Source organism: Theropithecus gelada, chromosome 14 (genome assembly GCF_003255815.1).
Source record: "Theropithecus gelada isolate Dixy chromosome 14, Tgel_1.0, whole genome shotgun sequence".
In the NCBI taxonomy this organism is placed as follows: domain Eukaryota; kingdom Metazoa; phylum Chordata; class Mammalia; order Primates; family Cercopithecidae; genus Theropithecus; species Theropithecus gelada.
The window spans coordinates 103,844,187-103,872,072 of record NC_037682.1 but is presented as its reverse complement, the minus strand read 5'-3'; the positions used below and the strand labels follow the sequence as shown (position 1 = coordinate 103,872,072).

Genomic DNA, 27,886 nt, shown 5'->3' with positions numbered 1-27,886 from the left:
CTGGGTTTCCTGCAGTGAGAAGAGCGGAACTTCTCAATGGACCAGGTATGTGATGATTACACAACTCTGAATTTCACTTGCTGGTATTTACGTCTTCTCAATGGCTTTCTTCAAACAGCAGATGCTGAAATGAGAGGTGTAAAAAAAACCATATTCAGGACATTCCCCTTCCTAAGCAAAACTGCAATTTGCAAAATCATCGGTGACAGGTAATGGTGACTGGTGATTCATTACTGATGATGTCTTGGGCCAAATTCCAGAAGCCAATGTATATTCAGAAGGGGCAGGGAGAAGATCTGCACATATGACTTCACCCAGAAGCCCTGGCGTATAAACAAGAGGTGAGTCAGTTTTACCCAATACCAGGCCTAGCACTTTCCAAACAGATTGAGACCATGGCAGTCCTCCATGACATGCTGCTGCAGCCACTGAAGATGTGTCTGTGCCTCAGTCTGCAGTTTTCTTCTGCCACCTTTATAAGGTACAGTAACACCTGCTTCACCTTTGATGAATATTACACCATCACCCTAGACATCAAGGCCAGTTCACATATCTATGAAAGCAATGCAGTCTATTCTGGTGAGTAGAAGCCATGCTCTCTGCTGTACTTTGTTCCCTGAGGGAAATTAACCAGAATTTCAGAACACACTCCTCTATCGTTACTCGCAATTATACAAAACATGTGTCTTCTGAACCCAATGGGAAGCAAGGGAAGGAAGAGAAAGAATGAGAATTAAGGGAGTGGGTTGGGGGGGTGGCTATTTCTGCATGTTCCTTGTGAACTCAAGCCACAGGAGTGAGAAAGCCCTAACCCCAGAGTCACTGAGTCCCGGTAAGAGCATGCTTGGGGTAAATCCTCTGACTTAAATAAAATGGGCACTTTTATCATTTTAAGGGATAATCATTGCATTCCAGTGTGTAATCTTTTCTCTTTTTGTTTTTGTTTTTCTGGAGACAGAGTCTCACTTCATCACCCAGGCTGGAATGTAACGGTACAATTTCAGCTCACTGCAACCTCCGCCTCCTGGGTTCAAGCAATTCTCGTACCCCAGCTTCCCAAGTAGCTGGGATTACAGGTGCGCACCACCACACCTGGCTAATTTTTTGTATTTTTAGTAGAGATGGGACTTCTCCATGTTGACCAGGCTAGTCTTGAACTCCTGGCTTCAAGTGATCCACCCACCTCAGTCACTCAAAGTGCTGGAATTACGGGTGTAAGCCACCGCACCCAGCCTCCAGTGTGTAATCTTTTCATATCTATTTGACAAAATGATGCTGCTGGGGATAACTGTATACTGCATTTAGTCCGTGGGTGAAAAAAAATCTTATAAACTATACAGGGGAAGTATTACTAACCCACTTTATGTATGAGAAGCCTGAGGCCAAGGGAAATTAAATGACCTGCCCAGAGTCTCCCTTCTAGTAAGTCATAGAACTGGCTCTTGAATCTTAGTCTGTTCATTCTTAATCCAATACTTTTCTTAGAGGTGTCCAGTAGATATTTTTTATATATCCCTTTTCGAATCAGCCAAACCTAAAAGTCAAGGAATATGCTTTCTAATTAGTTTCATAATAATAACACTTCATATGGTGTTTACATGTAATAGTGACCTATTAGGGAGATACCATTATCATTTCCATTTTGTAGATGAGAAACAGAGACAGATGCTAAGTGACTCTTGCTCAGGTCCCGGAGCTACTTCAATGGTGAAGCTAAGATATGAACCAGCATTCCAGCTTCAGAGACCCTGCCTTTAACCACTGTATACTCTTCCTTACAGTAATGAGAGCTAACACTTCTTACGATGTGCTGGGCATGTTTTAGGAGTAGATGCTGTTATCATTTTACAGACAAGAACTGAGGCACAGAGAAGTTACAAATTTACACTAATAAGTAACCTAGCTATGATTTGAATCTAAATAGCACAGCCAAAACTCGTACAGCTTTTTGTCCAGCCAGGCTGTCCAGCTTCAGAACCTGTCTTCTTATCTACTGTGTTATCCTGCCTTTCTTAAAAGTCTAACTAACTTTTGCAAAGACCACCAGGGTGATCTCCACACTCACAGTCTAGGTCTCAGACTTCAGCAGGTGAACAATCATGGCATGCCTCACGCACTCACCTTGCTTATCTTTTGTCTTACTTTTAAATGAGGAATGACACTATGTGCTCCAGTTGTGATGGAGCCAGCTACGTCCCACTCCCTCAGGCAGTCGATATTGTCCTGACAGGGCAGGGAGGATAATCTTGTAATTCAAGATGAGCACAGGTGGACGGACATATGTGCAACCTGGGGGAGAGCCTGAGGGGTCAGAGGCACTACTGCAAAAGAGATCACAAGCCTCTGGCATTTAAGATAAAAGATTTTATCTTAAATCTTTAAGGTGAAAGATTTTGCTAATGCAACGGAAGAAAGAGAAATCTATCACTGAGCACGGTGGCTCACACCTGTAATCTCAGCGATTTGGGAGGTCAAGGCAGGCAAATTGCTTGAACTCAAGAGTTCAAGACCAGACTGGGCAACATGGCGAAACGTAGTCTTTACAAAAATCACAAAAATTAGCCAGACGTGGTGATGCGTGCCTGTGATCCCAGCTACTCAGGAGGCTGAGGTGGGAGGACGGCTTAAACCCGAGAGGTGGAAGTTGCAGTAAGCTGAGACCACGTCACTGCACTCCAGCCTAGGTGACAGAGCAAGACTCCATCTCAAAACAAAAAAAAAGAAACCTATCATGTGAAGATGCTATGGAGGGGGAGACATGGGAGCCTTCTGAAAGTCGAAAGACAGGAGAAAGATGAGTCAACGTGATCCACTGGGGTGAAGGGGATCACAGCAGCCACAGAGGCGTTAGGGAGCAGGGAAAGGGAACAGGGAAAGAGGAGAAGAACTAAGGTTCCTTGAATGCCTACTTATGCCATGTACCCCCAAACTTTATCCAATTCCATTTTAAAATAAATGTGCTGTGAAAGCTCCGTGGCAAATTGACTCATGATACAAATGATTTAAGTCGAGGGTCAAAATCCTCACCCACGGAGATGTGAATTGCCAGATCCCACCCCCGTGGTTACACAGCAGGCTCCACGATTGCCTTGTAGGTGTTATTGCCAGAACTCAGGACTTCTGGGGACTCTGAGTAAACGGCCATTCAGGCCAATTGCTTTTCCTTATTTTGATTCTGAAATTCTTTTAAACTCTGGGGCTATGTCAACATTGGTAAATCGTGTATAAATGGCTTGGCAGGTCCCAAGAGACAACTGCAGCTCAAGCAACATCTTAGAACAGGTTTCCTGGGTCTGTTTTGGTATCAGTGAAAGAAACCCTTAATACAGTGACATTTACACTAAGACTGTGCTGAGCAACCATCTGCCTTTTTTTAAAAAAACAAAAACAAAACTTCTACGGGCAAGAGGGATGTGATTTGCTTGCTTTTCTTGCTAAACTTTAAGCCTTAAGGGCACTATACAACACTGGATGCAGGACTTTTAAAATCAACCAATGAGTAGTTACCTAGGGCCCTCCAGAGGCACAACACTGGGCTGTCCAGATACCAACACAGATGAAACCACAGCATGCAGCACAAAGTAGAATATGATTAAGAACTCAACAGAAAAAAAAGAAAAAAAGAAAAAAGAAGAAAAGAAAAAAAAGAATGAGAGTTAAACAGGGATAAATCGGTCCAGAGGTGGGACATCAGCAAGCTGTTGGAGTGGAAGAGGGGATGTGATGTATGACGAGAGGGAAGGAAGGCTTTCAGGCAGGCTGCCGAAGGTAAGCAAGGATCAGGGGCAGGTGCATTTGCAGAAAAAGGGAAAGCCTGGCTGCCTTTAGAGTGGGAATACAAACAGCAGGCTGAGGCTAGGTTCTTACAGTCCAAAAACATGTGTTGGACACTGTAATCAACACACCAGAGGCAGAAATATAAAAGCAGAAATGTTGACATGCTCTAGAAGGAAGGACCCTTTGAAGGTTTGAACAGGAGTGTGTTCTGATGGACGTGCTGCATAAGGAAGTCTGGTCTGGCTGCAGCATGTTGCAAGGCCACCTAAAGGAGAAGAACCTAAGGCCAGAAATCCAGAAAATGTGGGTGCCTAAGAGGGAAGAAAGAGGACTTAAACCTCTTTAAGGGGAAGGGGAAAAGCAGGACAGGGCACACTTGTGCAGAGCTCACACTGACGATTACCTAGATGACACCGTCTCTGCTCACCTTCTACTGCACCTGACGCACAGATCTAGAACAGCTGTCAGGTGCTCATTGAGCAAGCCGAGGTCTGTGGGATCTGCATCACCCGACCGTGACTGGCAAAACTAACAACTAGAACACAGAACTGTAGTGTGCATATAGTCACATAATAACAATTGCAACGTATCCAGTACTCCCCAAGTATTAAAATCTTCACATTCTTCTCTTTATTCTCCAGGACCTTTCAAGATAGGTATCACGATCTCAGATAATGAAGGATAACGTCATTATCCCCAGACCTAGAACCAGGGCAGGTGCAAAGTGGGCACGCAAGAAGTATTTATGGAGTGAATGATGAACAATAAGGAAGCCGAGGCTCGGAGGTGAAATGACTTGCTCCTAAGTGTTAGAGTCAGAATTCAGATCCAGGACTCTGATCCTTTTGCGTTACATGATCAATTTGCTTCACTTTGTTAAGGAGAAGCCTTAAAGAAATTTTCCGTGGCTGAAAGGGCCCAGGAAAGAACAATAGCCTAGCATTGAGGAATTCACTCAGAAGAGATCTCCTAAGGGAAGAAATGGAGAGACAGATATTTTCTTTAAATGCCCTCTCCATTATACCGCCAAAGGCTGAAATTAACAAGTGGAATTAACAAGTTACTTGGGGTAACCCTCTAAGGAGTTAGGGCCCCTGTGGCTCAAAGGCACTCCTTCCCACACCCTAACAACAGAGACCAAGAGAATCAGCATTTCTGGAACCACAAAAAGGGTTTTGCTTTTACTTGGCCCACCTGGCCTTTCCACACGCATCAGCCTCTTCCGTCCCCACACTCCCCCTGAGAAGAGGACCAAGCAGGCTTGTATTCTCATCTGAGAAATGGGCCCTGGCTCAAAGAGGTAGACATTCACTCCCAGAATCTCACCCACCGTGTGTAGCAAAACCAGAGCTGGGTATAGGTTTTCTTTTGTCTGCCTTTTACTGTAGAAAATTTGGAAAACACCAAAAAGCACTAGAAAGAAAATAAAAATCATCCACAATCCCACTACCAAGAAATCACCACAATCAATAATCTTCATGTATTTCCTTCCAGACTTTCAACTTCTTTTACAAAAGTGAGACCGCATTCTGTGTACATATTCTTTGTAACTTTCTTGTTCCACGCTTTGTTTTGATGTCACCACCCGCATCCCTTGAGCTTGGCTCACAGGGAACAGACGGCTGATTGTGTCTTCACCATTTCACCCAGAATTCGTTTCCGTGAATGACAGCGTCTATGCTGTGGTCAGGAAAGCCTTGGACAAGAATGGTGACTCTGGGCCTCTGGCAAAGAGCGGATGAAGATTGCTACAGCAACTCCACGTTTTACGTGAATGATCAATACATGACAGTCTTAGAGGCACAGTGGCAAGCTCCTAAATCTGAGAACATAACTGAAGTGGAGATACAGTAAGAACTTAGCTTGCTTTGCTTTGGGCTTTAATTTTCATATTGGGTTTATGCAGTTTTACACTAAGCAAGGAAGACTTAAAATACAATCCAGATGTGATGTGCAGTACTCAGCAGCCACACTTCATTACCGTCTCACATGCTCTACCACACCTTCCATCTATAGGAGCTTGCAGACACACACATTCACATACACATTCACACACACACCACACCACACACACACTCACACCACATACACACCACACACACACCACACATACACCACACACACCTCACACACACACCACACATACATACCACACACACCACACATACCACACACACACCACACACACATACCACACGCACCCCACACACCCCACACACACACCCCACACACACCTCACATTTACACCACACGCACATACATACCACACACACCACACTCACATACATATCACACACACCACACATACCACACACACCACATACATACCACACACACACAAACATACCACACACACCCTACATACACCTCACACCACACATACATACCGCACACACCACACATACTACACACACCACACTCACATACATATCACACGCACCACACACACCACACACACCAAACACCTCACACAAGCTCGCAGCACACACACATACCACACACACACCACACATACATACCACACACACATACCACACACACACCACACATACATACCACACACACCACACACACACCGCACACACCTCACATGCTCACAGCACACACACATACACACCACACAAACACCACAAACACACACCACATACACCACACACAACACACGCATACATACCACACACATACCACACACATAGCATACACCACACACTCATACCACACACATACATACCACACACACCCCACACACCCCACACACACAACCACCCACATATACATACCTCACACACCACATACACCACACACACGCCACACACACTCACACCACACACACATACATACCACATGCACCACTACCACACACACCCCACACACACCACACACGACACACACACACCATTCACACCACACACGTACATAACACACACCACCACACACACACCACACACACCACACACAATACACAACACACTCACCACACACAACACACACATACATACCACACACACACACCACAGACACCACACACACACCACACACACATACTACACACACACCACACACACCACACTCAATACACAACACACACACTCACCACACACAACACACACATACATACCACACACACACCACAGACACCACACACACACCACACACACACACACACACACACATGCTCAACATCCTCAGAAAGAACTGAGCACCCTCTTTGTTTCATATTCCTACGTTCAAACTGGAGAACCGTTTTTTAAAACATGGCTTCATTTTGGAAATGGCTCGCTAACAGAAAGTGTGATGATTGCATAATAAAACTGTCTTGCTAGTGTCACACGAAATGGACACACTCAGCTTCTGAGGTAAGGTCACCTGGAATCGCATTACACTTTAACAACAAATCTTCCTCCCAGCTAGGATCTGTCATTAGGTTTACTTTAGGAAACACATGCTGGGAAGTACTTAAAGCTTTCAGATTCCATTCTGTACTGAAAGGGCCAGTCTGACCCTCAGGCTGTGTCAGCTTGAACAGCCATGTCTCTGTGGAAGCTGGTAATGATGACGATGCTGTCGAACCACGCTGCCCTCTCCCTCCACGCACTGGGCCTGGTCGGACCTAACTGGCTTTGGAGGAGGGACTATTGTGCCCACAGAGTGACTGCAAGAGTAGAACCCAATGGGAGCTACTACAATCCAGCCTCCCAGTGACAGCAGTTGCTTAGAAGCCAGCCAAGGCCAATTAGGGCAAGGGCTTTCTTTTCATCTCACATCGTAAAGCCTCCACATTCCAAGCAACAAGAGATGAAAGACCAAACAATGACCATCTGCAAGAGAAACGGCCCAATCCCACTGACAGTGTGCTCTCCGGACCTCTCCTAACTTCCACACCCGCGATAACACGCTGGCCTCCCTGCTCGTTTATACCATGTTACATGGCCTTGATCAGCGAGGCTGAGTCAAGGGGAGTGGAGCCCCACATATTATGGGGGATGCAGAAAGCAGGGGACTCCACAGTGGTGGGCTGGGCACAAAAGGGATGGGAAGAGGTCCCTACTCATGGAATGTTACAATGAGGTTAGGGAGGTGAGGTTAGGGAGGCAAGGCCTATACAGAGATAATGACAGGTTAAACACTTCCTCAAGAAACCATTCCCTGAACTCCCAAATCAAATAGAAGCTCCCAGTTATACACCCTTAGAATTTCTTCCCCTTCATCACAGCGTGCATCACAGATCAATTCTTACCTAGGTAACTGATCATCTGTTTAAAATCTGTCCCTCTGAAGACACTGTAAGTGCCCTGAGGGTGAAAACCAGGCCGTCTTGCTCAAACACTGCCCTCTCAGCACCAGGCACAGTGACTGACATGAGGTGTCCTTTCATTAATGATCTAACACAGGTATGAACAAGGGACTCATGTAATAATGGGTTTATTGATAGGATAACAGACCAAGTGGTACCGGTCATTTAGCAAACATAAAGCACCTATGTATGATATGTCAGGTACTGTTGACAACAGAACCTGCCTTATGAAGTTGGTCCTCCCATGGGGACAGAGGCTCCTAGCAAGTCAGTGCAACGGAGTGTCATGCCTAGCTTAGTGACACTAGGGGAAAACAACTTCATAGAGGTTACCATTGAGTCTATGAGCAGATTGACCAGGAGAGGTATTACAGGCAGAGGAACTGGCTCAAACAAAGACCAGAGGTACGTGTACCAGCCTGTGGGCAGTCAGGGTGGTGACGTTGGTGGGTGTGTGGGAATGGGGGAGGCTATCTGGAAGTTGACCAAGATCATGGAGGATCTTACCAATAAAAAGCAGACCAGTATTTAATGATCTGCTCATTGTGCCATATAGAAAGTAAGCACAAAAAGAATTAAGAGGCTGGGAAGTCAGAAATGTGAGCTGAACTTGTGAATTCCGCATGAGGTCCTCACCATTATCTCTCAATGATTTGCCCTCCACAGAGCTTTCTCTGTCCAGACCAGAGCCCTGCCTATACTTTCTACTCTGAAGCTGACAGAAAAAGGTGACTTCCTCTGCAGCCCATTTGCAAATCTGGCAGTGAACTCAGTCAGCCTGGAGAATTACCTTGTGAGTTCCCTAGAAAAGAGAGTCTTCTTACCACGCATTGCTCAGCTATCTATCAGCTGACTCTCCCTGCACCTTGAGACCTATAGAAGATTTGCCCAACCCGTTGTCCCATGCCCTTTGGAAAACAAAAACCCTCCCCCAAGATGTCTGCAAATTCCCAAGGTCCTTATATTCTCAGGGTCATCTGTGTCTCCAAACGCCACTTCCATAGGAGCTGTTTCTGTTCAATACCACATAGACACAATGTGAAAACATCTTCCTCAGTTTCCACAAATAATTCCCACTCACACAAAACCTTCATGGATACAGTAGACTTTAACCAAAGGGTTTTTAAGGGATTGGGGGTAGAGGCTGGGGAGTTGTACAAAGAAGGATTGATAACATAGAAATAGCAAGAATGTCTGTAGTTCTTAAAGTGGCCTTTGGCCACCACCACTCCACTAGGAATTTCCACAGCTTTTCACAGGCTGTTGCCCCCAGCTTCGCACCTCCCTGTTTCCTCCCCTGTCTTCTTCCTTGTTCCCTTTCTTTTCTCTAACCTCCCTCTAAGGAGCTATATATAACAAATTTAAAGCTGGGCACGGTGGCTCACACCTGTAATCCCAACACTTTGGGAGGCCAAGGCAGAAGGATCCCTTGAGCCCAGGAGCTCAAGACCAACCTGGGCAACACAGTGAGACTTTGTCTCTATTTGATTTTTTTTTTTTTTTAATTGAGAAGGAGTCTCACTCTGTTGCCCAGGCTGGAGTGCAGTAGTGCGATCTCAGCTCACTGCAACTTCTGCCTCCCGGGTTCAAGTGATTCTCCTGCCTCAGCCTCCCAAGTAGCTGGGATTACAGGCATGAGCCACCACACCTGGCTAATTTTTATATTTTTAGTGGAGATGGGGTTTCACCATGTTGGCCAGACTGGTCTTGAACTCCTGACCTCAAGCGATCCACCTAAGTCAGCCTCCCAAAGTGCTGGGATTACATGCATCAGCCGCCACACCCGGCCTAATTTTTTTTTTTTTTTTTTAATTTACAAAAACGTTCAAGAAAGGAGATTTAGAAAAGTAGGTAACTTGTCTAAGGCCACACAGAAAGCAAATGGCCAAAAGAAGACTCCTATTCCATATCCTATTTTTTCCACTTTTCTTAGACTTACATCAAAACTATAACAATATCTTGTTTTTGAATGACTTTTTTAAATACAAGATTCAACCAAGAACAAGAAACATTAGACTTTCTCACTGTCCAACAACGGGTGGTCCTCACAAGCCCCCAGACACTGAAAGCATGCTGCCTGTTTTCCCGCCAGTTACGCATTGCAAAATGTGTTCAAAGGGAGAATTATATTCAACAATAAATTGTAAAGTGATTGTGCCTAATGAAACTATTATACGAATGTCTTAACTGTTTCCTTGGTGGATTTCCCTCTGCAAGAAAACAGATAGTAGCTTTTTCCTCAAGGCCATTGTCAGGATGAACCCTTGTGTAAATGTTACTGGACAAAGGGGGCCTTGATCCAGATCCCAATAGAGGGTTTTTGGATCTCACACAGGAAGGAATTCAAGGTGAGTGGCAGCGTGTGGTGAAAAGAGATAGTTTACTGAAAGCTACTCCATTACAGAGCAGGGTGTTCTCAGAAAGCAGATGGAGGAACACTGTCTCTAAGTTTCTCTTGTAGAGGGGCTTTGTCTATGTAAAGACAAAACTAAGCTGTGCCTGTGTGTGGATGGGCTGATGGCATGACAAAATTTATTACTTTATTGATGTAAAGAAAACTATCCCTGACATTTTAGTGTGTAAGTCCATCAAAGCATAACTATAATTATCTTGAAAGCATATATTGTTAAGGGTATTGGGACAGCTGGACTTTCTGCTGTTATACGAGTATGTCCTTGTTGGTATCTTCGGTCTGTTTCCTCAACTGTAAACATCTTAGGACCATGGGCTGTGACTGGCAAGGAATGTGCTTACTAGTTTCAAGACGTAGTTGACTTTTAAATGGTGTCACTCTGACTCTCCTAGGCTCCTGCTTCCCTGACATAAATGCCAAAAAGGGGAAAAAAAAAGAAAAGAAAAGATTTGTTTCTAGTCAAGACTTGTTAGCTCCAGGCTAATAAAATCCAGTTTAAAAAAAAGAAAAAGAAAGTAGTTGCATTCCAACTCTCTGGGTTAGTGGGATGCCAGAGAAACATCTGGCCCGGGGAAATGCTAAAGATTAGACAATGTTACGTTACTGGAAAGCACCCTCCAGGCAGGAAGAAGACTCCACAGGCCGGAGTCGACTCCTGGACATTCCCCTTCTTCCTCTTCCTGTTTTGTTGTTGTTGTTTTGTTTGTTTGTTTTTGAGACAGTCTCACTCTCTCACCCAGACTGGAATGCATTAGCACAACCTCGGTTCACTGCAACCTCCGCCTCCCAGGTTCAAGCGATTCTCCTGCCTCAGCCTCCCCAGTAGCTAGGATTACAGGCCTCTGTCACCACACCGGGCTAATTTTTGTACACTTAGTAGAGACAGGTTTCACCATGTTGGCCATAAGGTTGAACCCCTGACTTCAAGTGATCCACCCACCTCCACCTCCCAAAGTGCTGGGATTACAGATGCCTGGTCTCTTCCTCTTCCCTATAGACCCCCCTACGGTCCACTCAGAGTCTTGGAGGTATTCCCGCCAACCTCCAGTTTGTCCAGGATCAGACAACCCCTCAGGACTATGGGCCTGGCTTTCTCTGCTTCTCTGCAAGTTAACCTCAGGGAACCAACGTGTGATCAGGTCCCTTCATATAAAACTTACCAGTGTCTCAGAAATCACAGAAAGAGTCGGGGCTTTGGACTGGGCACCTTTCCACTAACTTTAAAGCAGGGATGGCTGTCCTGAGGTCTGGATGGGATCTAGTTCTTACAAGTCCTTGAAATTAGCAAGAAGAAAATAAAATTGTGCCATTCTGGATCATATCTGCACTGATTAACCTCATCTATTAAAGACAATATTACATTCAGGAGGAGACTACCCACCCCAACAACAAATGCAGCAGTTGTACAAATTCAGTAGGTCTCCACCTCATCTCATAGAACTATGAAGACCGTAAGGGTAGAAAGTGTTTCTTCCTTATTTTTGTTACTTAACCCTCTGTTTAACCCCCAGCTTTCCCCCTCCTCTGAAAACACTTGGCACTGGAGAAGAGTTGACTGAATTTTGCTCATGAATCTGGCTCTAGCATTCCATCAGATTGGCCTCCTTTCTCAAGTGCCCACCCAGCACCCAACAGAGGTTCCGATGCCATTTTCCAGTGCCAACCATACCCTCAACCGCCTTTCCAGTGTCAACCTTAACCTTAGCCGCCAAGATTCCCCAGAGCTCAGCCTTGAAGCCTTTCCTCTTGATTACGCCCAAGAGTATCAGACTCGAAAGCTTGGTCAACCGAGTCTTCAGCAGCCCCATCACAGATGCCATTTATATCCTGCTTGCTTTCTCACCAGCACACTTCTCTTCTAAAGGGAATCTAGGGAAACAATTTTTTCTGCCTCCACTGCATTCTCCTACATTCAGTTCCAAGCTGGTGCTGGGAACCGAATGTGTGTAAATGAAGGCTTTACATTCTCAAATGTGCAACTCTGCTGCCATGGTTTCAGACCAAAACGAAGATCTGGAGGCACTCATTGGTAGGCTTGGGTCACACAGATGTTCATCTGGATCTTTCAGGACAGATATTACACTTTTTGTAAATATTTAGATCTGGCCGGAACGTAGTCACCTAGAGTTCTCCCTATCGGTTGAACAGTTTGGCAGCCAATTCCGCAGCCAATCTCAACTTTAGTTCACTGCCAAATGATTCCCCTGCACCCTCTGAGTTTCTGTGGGAAGAATCTTTCCTTGCTTTCAAGATGATCTCAGATTTCTGACCAAACCCACTCAGGTTACAAGGAACTTCTGTGACTCATGTGACTCAAGAAAGAAAGGAGAAAGGAGAAATAGCTCTGAGGCTGCTGGCAGCTTCCCATTTGTCCACACCAGTAGATTTTGAAGGGCAAGAGAATAGGAATGAACCATATCTGAGCAGCCAATATAGAAAAAATCTATGCTATAAAAACACTTCTGTCACAACAAATTATACTTTAAACAAGAATAATGAATGTGTTCCATTCAAATATAAATCTCTAATGAGTAGGTTAAAATACAGATAATTTTGTCGAATTGTATTATTTGTGTGTGGGTATTAAAGAATGAATCAAATGGCGAGTGTATGTGTGTTTTCAAGACCAGACTTCAGGGCAAAACAATCTCAATTTTCATTTCCCTCAAGTGCAAACTGGTCATTTTTCCCCTAATAGTAATTTCCATTAAGAAATGGGCAAAATATATGTGTGTGCTTCTATGTGTGTGTTTTTTTAGGGCCGGCATAGTGGCTCACATCTGTAATCCTAGCACTTTGGGAGGCCGAGGCAGGCGGATCACTTGAGGTCGGGAGTTTGAGACCAGCCTGGCCAACATAGAGAAACCCTGTCTCCAGTAAAAATACAAAAATTAGCCAGGCATGGTGGCACACACCTGTAGTCGCAGCTACACGGGAGGCTGAGAGAGGAGAATCGAACCTGGGAGGCAGAGGTTGCAGTGAGCCGAGATTGCACATTGCACTCCGGCCTAGCAACAGAGCGAGACTCTGTCTCTAAATTAATTAATTAATTAATTAATTAAAGTTAGAAAATTGAAGTTCAGAGAAGTTATGCGACCGGCCTCAATCACAGAGCTAGTGAAAGGCAGGACAGGAGTACAGGAGTACAGACCTGTTCCAAGGACTGTGCTCTTCCATTTAACCACAGGTCTCGGAGTCGGCCTGCCCTTAAGTAGCTGAAGGATGTGGGATAAAAACAACTGCCCCACTTCACTGTGTTAGTGTGTAATAATAACAATAGCATTAATAGTAGTAGTAATAACAGATAAATAAATGATAACCGCTGTTACAATGTGTCTCATGCATCTCTTTGAGTTTATACTATTTGGAGTTTGTTGAGTTTCCCATATGCGTACATTCATGTCTGACATCAAATTTGGAGCCTGGGCAACACAGTGAGACCCCATCTCTACAAAAAAAGTAAAAATTAGCCAGATGTGGCACACCTGTAGTCCTAGCTACTAGAGAGGCTGAGGCAGGAGGATCACTTGAGTCCAGGAGTCTGAGACTGCAATGAGCTATGATGGTGCCACTGCACTTCAGCCTGGGTGACAGAACAAGACCCTGTCTCTTAAAAAAAGAAAAAAAAAGGAAAGAAAAAAACAAGAAGGTAAGCTTTTAAAAAAACTTTTTTTTTTTTGAGACAGTCTCACTCTGTCACCCAGGCTGGAGTGTAGTGGCCCAATCTCGGCTCATTGCAACCTCCACCTCCCGAATTTAAGCAACTCTCCTGCCTCAGCCTCCCAAGTAGCTGAGATTACAGGCACCACCACGCCCAGTTAATTTTTGTATTTTTTAGCAGAGACGGGGTTTCACTGTGTTGGCCAGGCTGGTCTCGAACTCCTGACCACAGGTGATCAGCCTGCCTTAGCCTCCCAAAGTGCTAGGATTACAGATGTGAGCCACTATGCCGGCCCTAAAAAACTTTTTTAATGAGGTAAAATATACATATATAATTTACCATCTTTACCATTTTTAAGTGTACAGTTCGGTGGTAATACATTTATTTTCTTTTCTTCCCTTCATCCTCCCCATTCCCCCCCACTTCCTAGCCTCTAGTAACCACCAATCTACTTTCTGTTTTCATGAGATCCACATTTTTTTAGCTCCCACATACGAATGAGAACATGAAATGTGTCTTTCTGTGTTTAACTTAATATAGTGGCCTCCAATGCCATCCATGTTGCTGCAAATAACAGAAGTTTGTCCTTTTGGGGGCTGAATAATATTCCATCATGTGTGTATACGTACATTATCTTCATTCATCTATTAATGGGCACTTAGGCTGATTCCGTATTTTGGGTGTTGTGAATAGTGCTGCAATAAACATGAGAGTGCAGGTATCTCTTTGATATACTGATTGCCTTTCTTTTGGATATGTATCTAGTAGTAGAATTGCTGGATCACATGGTAGTTCTATTTTTAGTTTTTTGACAAACCTCCATATTGTTCTCTGTAGTGACTGTACTAATTCACATTCCTCCCAACAGTGTATGAGGATTCCCCTTTCTCCATATCCTTTCCAGCATCTGTTAGTGTCTTTTTTATTCAAGCCATTTTGACTGGGGTTAGATGATATCACATTATGATATTGATTTGCATGTCTCTGATGATTAGTGATATTGAACATTTTTTCTTATACCTGTTGGCAATTTGCATGTCTCCTTTGCACTCCGGCCTAGCAACAGAGCGAGACTCTGTCTCTAAATATTAATTAATTAATTAATTAAAGTTAGAAAATTGAAGTTCAGAGAAGTTATGCGACCGGCCTCAACAGAGAAATGTCTGTTCAATTTTTTTGCCCATTACTAAATTGGATTTTTTTACTATTGAGTTGTTTAAGCTCCTTATATATTTTTATTATTCATCCCTTGTCAGATGAATAGTTTGCAAATATTTTCTCCCATTCTGTGGATTGTCTATTCACTTTGTTGATTGTTTCCTTTGCTATACAGAAACTTTTTAGCTTGATGTAATCCCAACTGTCTATTTTTGCTTTGGTTGCCTATGCTTCTGAGGTCTTATCCAAGAAATCTTTGCCCAGACCAACACCTGAAAGTATTTTCCCAATGCTTTCTCCTAGTACTTTCATAGTTTCACGTGTTAGTTCAACTCTTTAATCCATTTTGACTTTATTTTTTTGTATAGTGAGAGATGGGGGTCTAGTTTCATTCTTCTGCATACAGTTATCCTGTTTTCTCAGTACCATTTATTGAAAAGACTGTACTTTTCCCCCTGTAAGTTTTTGGTGCTTTTGTCAAAGAAGAGTTGGTTATAAATGCATGAATTTGTAACTGGGTTCTCTATTCTGTTCCACTGGTCTATGTGTCTGCTTTTATGCCAGTACCATGCTGTTTTGGTTACTATGCCTTTGTAATAAGTTTTGAAGTCAGGTATTGTGATCCCTCCAGCTTCGTTTTTTGGTTTGGGGTTTTTTTTGTTTTGGTGTGTGTGTGTGTGTGTGTCTCACTCTGTTGCCCAGGCTGGAGTGCAGTGGTGCACTCATAGCTCACTGCAGCCTCAAACTCCTGGCCTCACGCGGTTCTCCCACTTTGGCCTCCCAAAGTGCTGAGATTACAGGTATAAGACATTGCACCCACCCCAGCTTTGTTCTTTATGCTCAGTATTGCTTTGCCTATTCAGGGTCTTTCATGGTTCTATATAAATGTTAGGGGTTTTTTCTATTTCTGTGAAGAGTGTCATCGGTATTTTGATAGGAATCGCATTGAATCTGTAAGTTGTTTGGTGTAGTATTGTCATTTTAACAATATTATTCTTCCAATCCATGAACATGGAATATATTTCCACTTTTTGGTGTCCTCTTCTATTTCTTTCATCAGAATTTTATTTCCTTGTACAGAACTTTTATTTCTTTGGTTAGACTGACTCCTAGGTATTTTATATTTTTTGCAGCTACTGTAAATGGGATTACTTTCTTATTTTTCAGATTGTTCACTGTTGGCACATATAAATGCTACTGATTTTTGTATGTTAAGTTTGTATCCTGCAACTTTACTGAATTTGTTTTACGTTCTAACAGTTTTTGGTGGAGTCTTTAGGTCTTTCTAAGTAATAAGATCATGTCCTCTTCAAACAAGGTTAACTTGACTTCTTCCTTTACAATTCGGATGCCCTTTTATTCTTTCTTTGTCTAGTTGCTCTGGCCAGGACTTCCAGTATCATGTTGAATAAAAGTGGTAAAAGTGGGCAATTCTTATCTTGTACCAGTCTTTAGAGAAAAGGCCTTCAAATTTTCCCTTCAGTCTGATGTTAGCCATGAGTTCGACATAGATGGCCTTTAATAATTTGAGGTATGTTCCTTCTATACCCATTTTGATGAGGCTTTTTATGATAAAGGGATGTTGAATTTTATCAAATACTTTTTGACATCTATTGAAAAAATTATATGGTTTTTGTTATTGATTCTGCTAATATGGTATATCATGTTTATGTCAATTGAATCATTTCTGAAGCATCCCTGGGATGAGTCCCACTTGATCGTAGTCAATGATCCTTTTGATGTATTATAGGATACAGTTTGCTAGTATTTTGTTGAGGATTTTTGCATGTATGTTCATCAGTGATATTGGTCTGTAGTTTTCTTTTGTTGTTGTGTCCTTGTCTAGTTTTCGTATCAGGGTAATACTGACCTCATGAGTTTGGAAGTACTCCCTCTTCTTCAATTTTTTTTTTTTTTAAGAGTTTGAGTAGGATTGATATTAGTTCTCCTTTAAATGTTAGGTTGAATTTGCCTGTGAATCCATCAGGTCCTAGGCTTTTCCTTGATGGAAGACATTTTATTTTACCTTTGCTCTCATTACTAGTTATTGGTTTGTTGAGATTTTCTATTTCTTCACAATTCACTCTTGGTATGTTGTACATAGAAGATGAAAAGTATCATTTCATTTCTTCACATTAATTTCTTCTAGGTTTTTCAATTTATTGGTGTATGCTTGTTCACAATAGTCTCTAATGATTCTTCGTATTTCTGAAGTCTCAGTTGTTATGTCTCCTTTTTTCATTTCTGATTTTATTCATTTGGGTCTTCTCTCTTTTTTTAAACCTTTAGTCTAGCTAAAGGTTTATCAATTTTGTTTATCTTTTCAAAAAACCAACTTCTCATTTTGTTGATCTTCTGTATTTTTTTGGCTCAATTTCACTTATTGCTTCTCTGATCTTTATTATTTCTTTCTTTCCACCTATTTTGGGTTTGGTTTGCTCTTGCTTTTCTAGCTCCTTGAGGTGCATTATTGGGTTGTTTCTTTGGAATATTTCTTTTCTGTTATAAGTGTTTTTGCTATAAACTTCCCTCTTAGTACTGCTTTTGCCATACCCTATAAATTTGGGTATGTTGTATTTCCATTTTCATTTGTTTCAAGAAATTTTTAAATTTCCTTCTTAATTTCTTCATTGACTCCTTGGTCACTAAGGAGCATGTTGTTTAATTCCATGTGTATACATATTTTCCAAGGTTCCTCTTGTTATTGATTTCTAGTTTTATTACATTATGTTCAGAGAATACTTTACCCCATCTCTACCAAAATGCAAAATTTAGCTGGGTGTGGTGGTGTGAACCTGAGTCCCAGCTGCCTAGGAGACTGAGGCAGGAGGATCACCTGAACCCAAGGAGGTCAAGGCTGAAGTGAGCTATGATTGTATCACTGGATTCCAGCCTGGGAGACAGTGAGACTTTGTCTCAAAAGAAAAAGGGCAGGATCGGGGAGGGGACAAAAAGCATTCTTAGTTTAAGAATAGGTTTTGCTTTAAAAATCATAGTACACTCACCAATTCTTGCTGAAATCAATAATTACACAAGAGACTAACAATACTAATAGCCTGTTGTAAATTGATCACAAGCCTTTTTAATAAAGCCCTTTTTTAAATTATACTTTAAGTTCTGGGATACATGTGCAGAATGTGCAGGTTTGTTACATAGGTATACATGCATCACGGTGGTTTGCTGCACCCATCAACCCATCACCTATATTAGGTATTTCTCCTAATGTTGTCCCTCCCCCTGCTCCTCGACAGGCCCCAGTGTGTGATGCTCCCCTCCCTTTGTCCATGTGTTCTCATTGTTCAACTCCTACTTATAAGTGAGAACATGCGGTGTTTGGTTTCCTGTTCCTGTGTTAGTTTGCTGAGAATGATAGTTCCTAGCTTCATCCATGTCCCTGCAAAGGACATGAACTCATTCTTTTTTATGGCCACACAGTATTCCATGGTGTATATGTGCCAGATTTTCTTTATCTAGTCTATCATTGATGGGCATTTGAGTTGTTGGTTCCAAGTCTTTGCTACTGTAAATAGTGCTGAAATAAATATACGATAAAGCACATTATTTTTAGCCCTTATGTAATCAAAAAGCAGGTTCAGTCACATGCCACTTACAGAGTCCAGTTAACAAGAGCAAGGTCTGGTATAAAGAGACATTTGGGTGGGCGCGGCGGCTCATGCCTGTAATTCCACTACTTTGGGAGGCCGAGGCAGGCGGATCACGAGGTCAGATTGAGACCATCCTGGCTAACACAGTGAAACCCCATCTCTACTAAAAATACAAAAAATTAGCTGGGCGTGGTAGTGTGTGCCTATAGTCCCAGTTACTCTAGAGGCTGAGGCAGGAGAATGGTGTGAACCTCGGAGGCGGAGCTTGCAGTGAGCCAAGATCACGCCACTGCACTCCAGCCTGGGCAACAGAGCAAGACTCCATCTTAAAAAAAAAAAAAAAAAGAGAGAAGTGACTTTTTATTCCAAAGCTAGCTTAGAGGAAGAAGTAAAGGCTCCTGCCTTTCAGGGTACCAATTCCCTTTTGGAACAGAAAGCAGGTGCTTTTAAAGGGGGACTTGGCACGTTAGATGAACTTGCCCTGTAGGGAGTGTCTGGTGAAGGGGAGGTAAAAGGTTATAATTGCATTTCTGAAGAGCTAAGTAGGAAGTTGGGAGCAGGGGGAAAGGAGAAAGAAAAAAGAACAAATAATAATAATTTTAAAAATAACTCTTTTTCTTAGACAAATGGGAGTACTCAGTTACACTAATATCCTATATAAGCAAGCATTATGCTTGAGGTAGGGGTGTTCCTCCTCTTGCTTTCTGAGGACACCCTATTCTTTAATAAGAGTAGTTTCTAATAAACCACCTTAACTTCACCAGACTCTGTGATCCACCCTGAATTCTTTTTCTGTGTGAGGTCTGAGACCTCTTTCCAGTAACACACAGACATCAACCTGCTCTCAAATGAGGGTGGCATATGTTATATCCCACAATCTGCTTAAGTTGCATTTTTTTTCTTTTGCAAATACCATTTTCCCCTACAAGAATGGAGCCTTGACTCTCCTCCTTGTACTCTGGGAATTATTGAGGGTTATTATGGCAACAAATTACGAGGCCCATATTTGCTAGAAAATAAATATTGCCTCAGTGTTACCACAAATGAGGTCAGTTCCACATTCCACGAGGAATCCTGCTCTCGGGGCCAAACAGATAGAATGATAAAGAGCATTCTTTACAAAATGAGCTGAGGCTCTCCCTGCCTGGGACAAATCTATTCTCCAACAGCTGGGACAGAGACAGATACACGCAACCTTTATTGTTTACCCTGCTAAAAGGGAGGCCGCTTGTGTGGTCATGAGGACGGCCATTTACCAAAAGGGCTGGGATTTAGAGTTCTGGCTTATCTTTACCTAAATCAGTAGTTGAAGACTAAAACAAATTGTACCCACAAATAGCAATGGAAAATTACCAGGAAGATAAAGTTAGGCAGATAAACAGCTTTGAAGGAATACTTATGAAATGTTATTTTATGTTGTAGTGGTTGTTCTCTAAGCTGAACTGCATAAAGAATAACATATATCTGAATGATGCTCAAAACGTTTGGCATTAGACCAGATACAGTGGCTTATGTCTATCATCCCAGCACTTTGGCAGGCCAAGGCAGGAGGATCAGTTGAGCCCAGGAGTTCAAGACTATCCTGGGCAACATGGCAATACCTTTGTCTCTACTAAAAATCAATCTATCTATCTATCTATCTATCTATCTATCTATCTATCTATCTATCTATCTAATCTATCTATCTATCAGGCATGGTGGTACACGCTTGTAGTCTAGCTATTAAATCTCAAAAAATTTACCAAACCAGATTACCAGATTCAACCACTCCTTTAGAGATGGCAGTCACTCTGTAAATAATTCACTCTGTAAATAATTATTCACTCTGTAACTAATTATTCAGCACCTATTGTATGGCAGGCATTACACTAGGTCCTGGTGAGACAAGAGTGAACCAGACAGGGCTTCAGCCCTTGTGAAGTTGACACCTTCGTGGTTGGGACAGACAGTAAACTAGTGAAAAAGACAAAAGGAAGCAAATATACAAAAAATATACTTTAAAACTGCAAGAAAGAGGAGTATATGGTATTGTCCTAGAATACAACAGGGTTCTACCTACACCACTGGCCTGAGGAAGGCTTCTCCAAGATGGTGACATGTAAGCTGAGATCTGAAGAATGCTTAGGTTTTCTGCAGGGGATTTGGGGGAACAGCAGTTCAGGGAGAAGGGCAGTAAATGCAGAGCTCTTGAGATGGGAATGGAATTGGTGCATCTGAGGACTTCAGAGTAGGCTAATGTAACCAAAACATAGTGAAGGGCTTGAGGCTGGGAAGCAGGCAGTAACTGGATCCTATCAGGCTTAGTTAGACAGTGTGGGGAGTTTGGATTATATTCCAAAAGCAGGAGGAAGCTTTCAAATGGTGATACAGGGGAGGGGAGTGACAAGATCTGATTTACTCTTTTAGAAAGATCCACAGGATTGTGGAAGAGAACTAAAGGGGAAGGCAGAGACCAGTTAAGAGGCCATGTCAGTCATCCAAGCAAGAAACAGTGGCAGTTTGGACTCTTGTGGTGGCATCAGAAATGAGAGACAGGCACGGTGGCTCACACCTGTAATCCCAGCACATTGGGAGGTCAAGGTGGGCAGATCACCTGAGATAAGGAATTCAAGACCAGCCTGGCCAACATGATGAAACCCCATCTCTAAAAATACAAAACTTAGCCAGGCATGGGTGGCACACAAGTGTAATCCCAGCAACTAGGGAGGGTGAGGCAAGAGAATCGCTTGAACCCAGGAGGCGGAAGCTGCAGTAAGTCAAGATCGGACCACTGCACTCCAGCCTGAGCAACAGAGCAAGACTCAGTCCCTGCCCCCTACCCCAAGAAAAAAAAGAAAAGAGAGACAGACAAAACCCATTATATATGTTGGAGGTAGAACCAGAACTTTCTGATAGATAAGATGTAACAGGTGGGAAGGGGGAGGAGTAGGTCAAAAAGAGTTCCCAGGTTTCTCACTTGAAAAAATGAATGGGGCTGGGTGCAGTGGCTCGTGCCCATAATCCCAGCACTTTGGGAGGCTGAGGTGGGCAGATCACTTGAGGCCAGGAGTTCAAGACCAACCTGGCCAACATAGTGAAACCCCATCTCTACTAAAAATACAGAAACTAGTTGGGCATGGTAGCGGGCGCCTGTAATCCCAGTTACTCAGGAGGCTGAGGTATGAGAATCACTTGAACCCGGGAGGCAGAGGCTGCAGTGAGCCAAGATCACGCCACTGCACTCCAGCCTGGGCAACAGAATGAGTCTCTGTCTTCAAAAATAAAAAAAAAAAGAATGGATGGTTGTGGCATTATTAGAAAAGACTGGCAGACGGACAGGTTTTGAAGGAGAAAGCAGAAATTCATGTTTGGAAATGTTAAGTTTGAGGTGTCCACAGGACAACCATCAGTGGCTTTATCTGTGGTCAAGTAAAATTTTTAATAGGTAAAAGACACACTAACCCCTTTATTTCTTCAGGTTGTTTGTAGCCCGGTGCTCGCATCTATGAAGATACTTGTGAAAAGTGAAAAGGGTTTGAAAACTTGATTCAGATTATTATCACACTAACTTGAGAATTTTCACTGAATAATAAACTGGCTTGATGAGGACAAATATGGGCTTCAGTACTCAGTACTTGTTTCTTGGGCTTTTTTTTTTTTTTTGAGACAGTCTTGCCCTGTTGCCCTGGCGGGAGTGCAATGGAACAATTATGGCTCGCTGCAGCCTTGATCTCCCAGGCTCAATCAATCCCCCTACTGCAGCCTCCTGAATAGCTGGGACTACAGGTGCATGCCACCATGCCCAGCTACTTTTAGGGTTTTTGTTTTCATAGAGACTGAGTTTTGCCATTTGCCCAGGCTGGTCTCAAACTCCTGGGCTCAAGTGATCCGCCCACCTAGGCCTCCCAAACATAGAGGGTTACAGGCATGAGCCACTGCGTCCTGCAGGGCTTCTTCAAGAATACAAGGCTTACAAGCCTGGGAGGTGCTTCTTTAGCCAAGAACTACAAAGAAAGGTGGGTAGGAAGAAGGACACTGTTCTATTTCTTTTTTAAAATTATTAATTCTTGGCCGGGCACAGTGGCTCATGCCTGTAATCCCAGCACTTTGGGAGGCTGAGGCGGGTGGATCACCTGAGGTCAGGAGTTCGAGACCAGCCTGGCCAACATGGTGAAACCCCATCTCTACTAAAAATACAAAAATTAGCTGGGTGTGGTGGCGGGCGCCTGTAATCCCAGCTACTCAGGAGGCTGAGGCAGGAAAATCATCGCTTGAACCCAGGAGGCGGAGGTTACAGTGAGCCAAGATCACGCCACTGTACTCCAGTCTGGGTGACGAGCAAAACTCCATCTCAAAAAAATATATATTTATATATATATAAATTCTTCTGTCTCAATGGTTGCAGAACACTGGTGGAAATGGGTGAGTCAATTTTTGAAGAGAACCAACCGATGAGCTACTTGAAAGCGGAAATGCTGCTTTGAAAATCCTCCAGGGCAAGAACCACCTTCCCTTACTTTTGTGGCGACAGCAGTTCTCTCTGCAGCTATGTGGAGACTTTAACGGTGTTTATCTGGGACACTTTCCAGAAGTGTCTTGCAGCAGAACCTTGCTATAAAGTTAAATTGTGTGAAACTAACAATGATTTTTCTATGTGCAAGGGAGGCTAGAAATATCCCAGACATAACAAAAGCAAAATGAGCACAATCTGTTTCCTATCTTTAAGATAATTTCAATTCCAGAGGGAATTTAAAAGTTTGGAGTTTAAAAAGCCAAACAGATCATTTATCATAGGTCTAATGTATTAGTGGCCACATGTACACAATTGATCAAAGCATCCTGGCTATTTTTATAATCCGCTGGTAGTTCCTACATCAATTGAGGTGATACAAATGATCGCTCAGCTCTGGTCGTTATGTTCACAGAGATATGGTGGTATTTTTTAACTTCTCACCTTAGAATTGGTTTTAACTTCAAGAGTTGTGCTTCCAAGATTTCTATACTCCTCTACCACCCACAAACTCCACAATTCCCACTGTAAACAACAGCTGCTGCTCTGACATTTCACTCCTGTGGAATGAAATGTGCTTTACTTCCCTGGCATCAAAAAGGGCATGATATATACTCCTTGCCTACCTCTCCAGTCTTATCATCTGATATCTCCACATCAAAATGTGCACATTAGCAATATATGTCTAATCCCCTCTTCCTGAGTATGGACTGGATGGAGTCACTTGCTTCAAAGGAGCAAAATACAGAAAAAGCGATTCGCTTACAAATGACTGTGTCTTCGATCATGGTGGCACTCTCCCTTACCCTCTTACCTGCTCTGCTGAAGCAGGCCGTCATGTTGGGAGATGCTCTGTGAAGAGGCCTACACAGCAAGAAACAGAGGGAGGAACTGAGGCCTCAGTCCAACCACCAAGTATGGGAGTGAGCTGGGAGGCGGATCCTTCCTGGTCAAGCCCTGAGATGACTGCAGTCTTATGAGTGACTCTGAGCCAGAGGTGGCCTTCTGGTGTGCAGAACTGAGATAATAAATGTGTGCTGTTTTAAGCCACTATGTTTGGGAGTAATTTGTTACGCAGCAGTAGGTAACTAATACATTCACCCAGCAGGGTGGTTATGAGGATGAAATGAGGTCATATAAGAAGTATTTAGCAAAATGCCTGACACCATAGTGGGCACTGCACAATTAGCTCTATTCTCCTTCTTCCATCTATTTCCACTGCCACCCCCACGGTCCAGGCACCCATCGCTTCACGTCTAGATTCCTGCAACAGTTTTGCAAATAGTTTCCTCACTTTCCTTTGTCCACCTGGTTATCTTCTTTAAAAAACAAATAGCTTGCTATTCCTCAAAAGATAAAGACTGATTGACATTCAAGGCCGTCCAGGCTGTCTCCAACCTGTATTTCCAAGTTCCTTTCTCATTACACTCTCACACCTCACTACCACTCTACTAAGATCAATATATTCGCTATTACCCAAATATATTTTGTATATTCCCAACCTAGTAACTGTGCTAATGAAATTTTACCCATTCAGTATTCATTCTCTCTTTTCTCCTGAGTTCCAAACCACCACTCTCCCTACCCCATCACTGAAAGTACCATTCCTCATCACTAAGCTTTTCCAAACCTCATCACCCCATGATGATTTTTTCCTTCTCTACATTAAGAATATTTACTTATTTGGCATGTAGGAACAAAAGTTCTCTTGAAGCAACTCATGAACAAATACCTAGAGTGTTAATGTTACTGTGAACAATGTTTTTCTAATATGGTATCAGATCTGCAAAATTCCGCATTAAAAAAAAAAAAAATGTGGCCAGGCACAGTGGCTCACACCTGTAATCCCAGCACTTTGGGAGGCCGAGGTAGGTGGATCACTTGACGTCAGGAGTTCAAGACCAGCCTGGCCAACATGGTGAAATCCCGTCTCTACCAAAAAATACAAAAATTAGCCAGGCGGGGTGGTGTGCTCCTGTAGTCCCAGCTACTGAGGAGGATGAGGCACAAGAATCACTTGAATCCAGGAAGCAGAGGTTGCAGTCAGCTGAGATTGCACCACTGCACTCTAGCCTGGGCGACAGAGTGAAACGCTGTCTCAAAAAATAAATAAATAAATAAAAATAGAAATAAAAAATGCAAGCAGAAGTCGTGCCTCTTTTTCATGACACCTCAGAGGCAATCAGCTGCTTCAAGATGCTTCAGTGATGAGGTAGGGAGAAAGGTGGTTTGGAACTCAGGAGAAAACAGGGAAGGAATACTGAATGGGTAAAATTTCAAGATAAAAAGCAAACCATGCTTTTTATGAGAAGCGTATGGCCACAGAAGTTGCTGCTGGCGCTCTGGGTAAACACTGGAAGGGTTATGCAGTCTGAATCAGTGGTGGGAACAAGGTTTCCTCATGAAGCAGGATGTCTTGACCCATGGCCATGTCTGCCTGCTGCTGGGTAAGGGGCATTCCAGTTATAGACCCGGGAGAACTGGAGAAAGAAAGCAATAATCTGTTCAAGTGTGCATTGTGGATGCCAATCCGAGCATTCTCAAATTGGTTATTGTTAAAAAAAAAAAAGGAGAGAAGGGGCCGGGCGCAGTGGCTCATGCCTGTAATCCCAGAACGTTGGGAAGCCAAGGCGGGCAGATCACAAGGTCAGGAGATCGATACCATCCTGGCTAAAATGGTGAAACACCGTCTTTACTAAAAATACAAAAAATTAGCCGGGCATGGTGGTGGGCGCCTGTGGTCCCAGTTACTCGGGAGGCTGAGGCAGGAGTATGGGGTGAATCTGGGAGGTGGAGCCTGCAGTGAGCCGAGACTGCACCATTGTACTCTGGCCTGGGCGACAGAGCAAGACTCCATCTCAAAATAAATAGATAGATAGATAAATAAATAAGGAGAGAAGGATATTCCTGGGCTGATCCTATGGTGTCTCATCTCCTGGGGCCCAAGATCTAGCAGAATCCGCAAACTTTTCAATCTCTCTCAAGAAGATGATGTCTGCCAGTATGTCATAAGCAAGCACTTAAACAAAGAAGGTAAGAAACCTAGGACCAAAGTACCCAAGATTCAGCATCTTGTTCCTCCACGTGTCCTGCAGCACAAACGCCAGCATATTGCTCTGAAGAAACAGTGTATTAAGAAAAATAAGGAAGAGGCTCCAGAATATGCTAAACTTTTGGCCAAGAGAATGAAGGAGGCTAAAGAAGAGTGCCAGGAACAGACTGCCGAGAGACACAGACTGTCCTCACTGCGAGCCTCTACTTCTCAGTCTGAATCCAGTCAAAAATAAGATTTTTGGCCGGGCGCAATGGCTCACGCCTGTAATCCCAGCACTTTGGGAGGCTGAAACAGGGGGATCACGAGGTCAGGAGATTGAGACCATCCTGGCCAAAATAGCGAAACCCCATCTCTACTATAATACAAAAAATTAGACGGGCATGGTGGTGCGTGCCTGTAGTCCCAGCTACTCAGGAGGCTGAGGCAGGGGAATTTTTTGAACCTGGGAGGTGAAGGTTGCAGTAAGCCGAGATCACGCCACTGTGCTCCAGCCTGGTGACAGAGCAAGACTTGGTCTCAAAAGAAAAAAAAAAAAAAATTAAATTGAGTAACAAATAAGTAAGATCAGACTCTCAAAAAAATCTGGAAATATTCAAATTGTCCCTTTTCAGAGTCTGTGTTTCAGACTCAGAAATAACCTGAATGTTAAACATCCAGTTTGCAATTTATTTGCTGAATGATCTAAAGCAAATAGCTTAAACTCGCTCAACTTTAATTATCTCACCAACAGAATGAGAATACCAGCTTGCAGGGTATTTGTGTGAATTAAAACATAAAGTGCCTTCATAAATAATAGCGATCTGCCTTTCAGGTAATCAATACAAAACATCCTACATATAGAACATTCAAATTGATAACTAAAATACATTAAATATAATTGAGTGGCCATTTGCATTACTGTCAAACTTTATATTTCTGCAATCACTAAAAAAGACTACTCTTTGCAAATTTTTCTAGAACAGTAATCACTGCAAAAGCCCTTTTACTATTTTCAGGCAACAACATTCTGGGAATTCATTGTATGCTAGTTGCTATGTGGAGAGAAAATCAGAACCCTGCATTTAAGAAATTTAGAGTACAAACAAGAACACAGAACGTCTTTTGTGCAAAGTAAGCAAATACTTTCTTGTGGATTTAGTCACGAGGAAAAGATCCCAGAGAAGAATGCCAAGAATATCGTAAGTTTAAAATCAGAACAAAATGGGATCAATTAGGAAAAACTACATACAGGAAATACTTTATATGGTAGTTGATCCTTTGTATGCTGACTGTAGAGTTTAAAATATATGATAATTCTGCAGTCTTCTGAGTTAAAATTATTCAAGTGCCCATAAGGTTCAGAAATTCAGATGAATACAGTGAATAAATAATTTACTGATATTCCATGATATGTTTAATGTGTTGTTCCTCACTAGCAATTCATAATTCAATACG

The 27,886-nt window shown here is 42.9% G+C and overlaps 1 protein-coding gene and 1 pseudogene across 1 annotated transcript; both read left to right on the top strand.

Moving 5' to 3' along the window:
• Positions 1–395: 395 nt before the first annotated feature.
• On the top strand, positions 396–12,346 carry PLET1 (placenta expressed transcript 1). The gene is given in 6 exon segments (XM_025358007.1): positions 396–579; positions 5,428–5,494; positions 5,496–5,627; positions 8,738–8,799; positions 12,172–12,315; positions 12,318–12,346. Coding segments are annotated over 6 exon segments (618 nt in total).
• A 10,959-nt stretch (positions 12,347–23,305) lies between these two features.
• Positions 23,306–26,684, top strand: LOC112605960 (annotated as a pseudogene).
• The last annotated feature ends 1,202 nt before the right edge of the window (positions 26,685–27,886 follow it).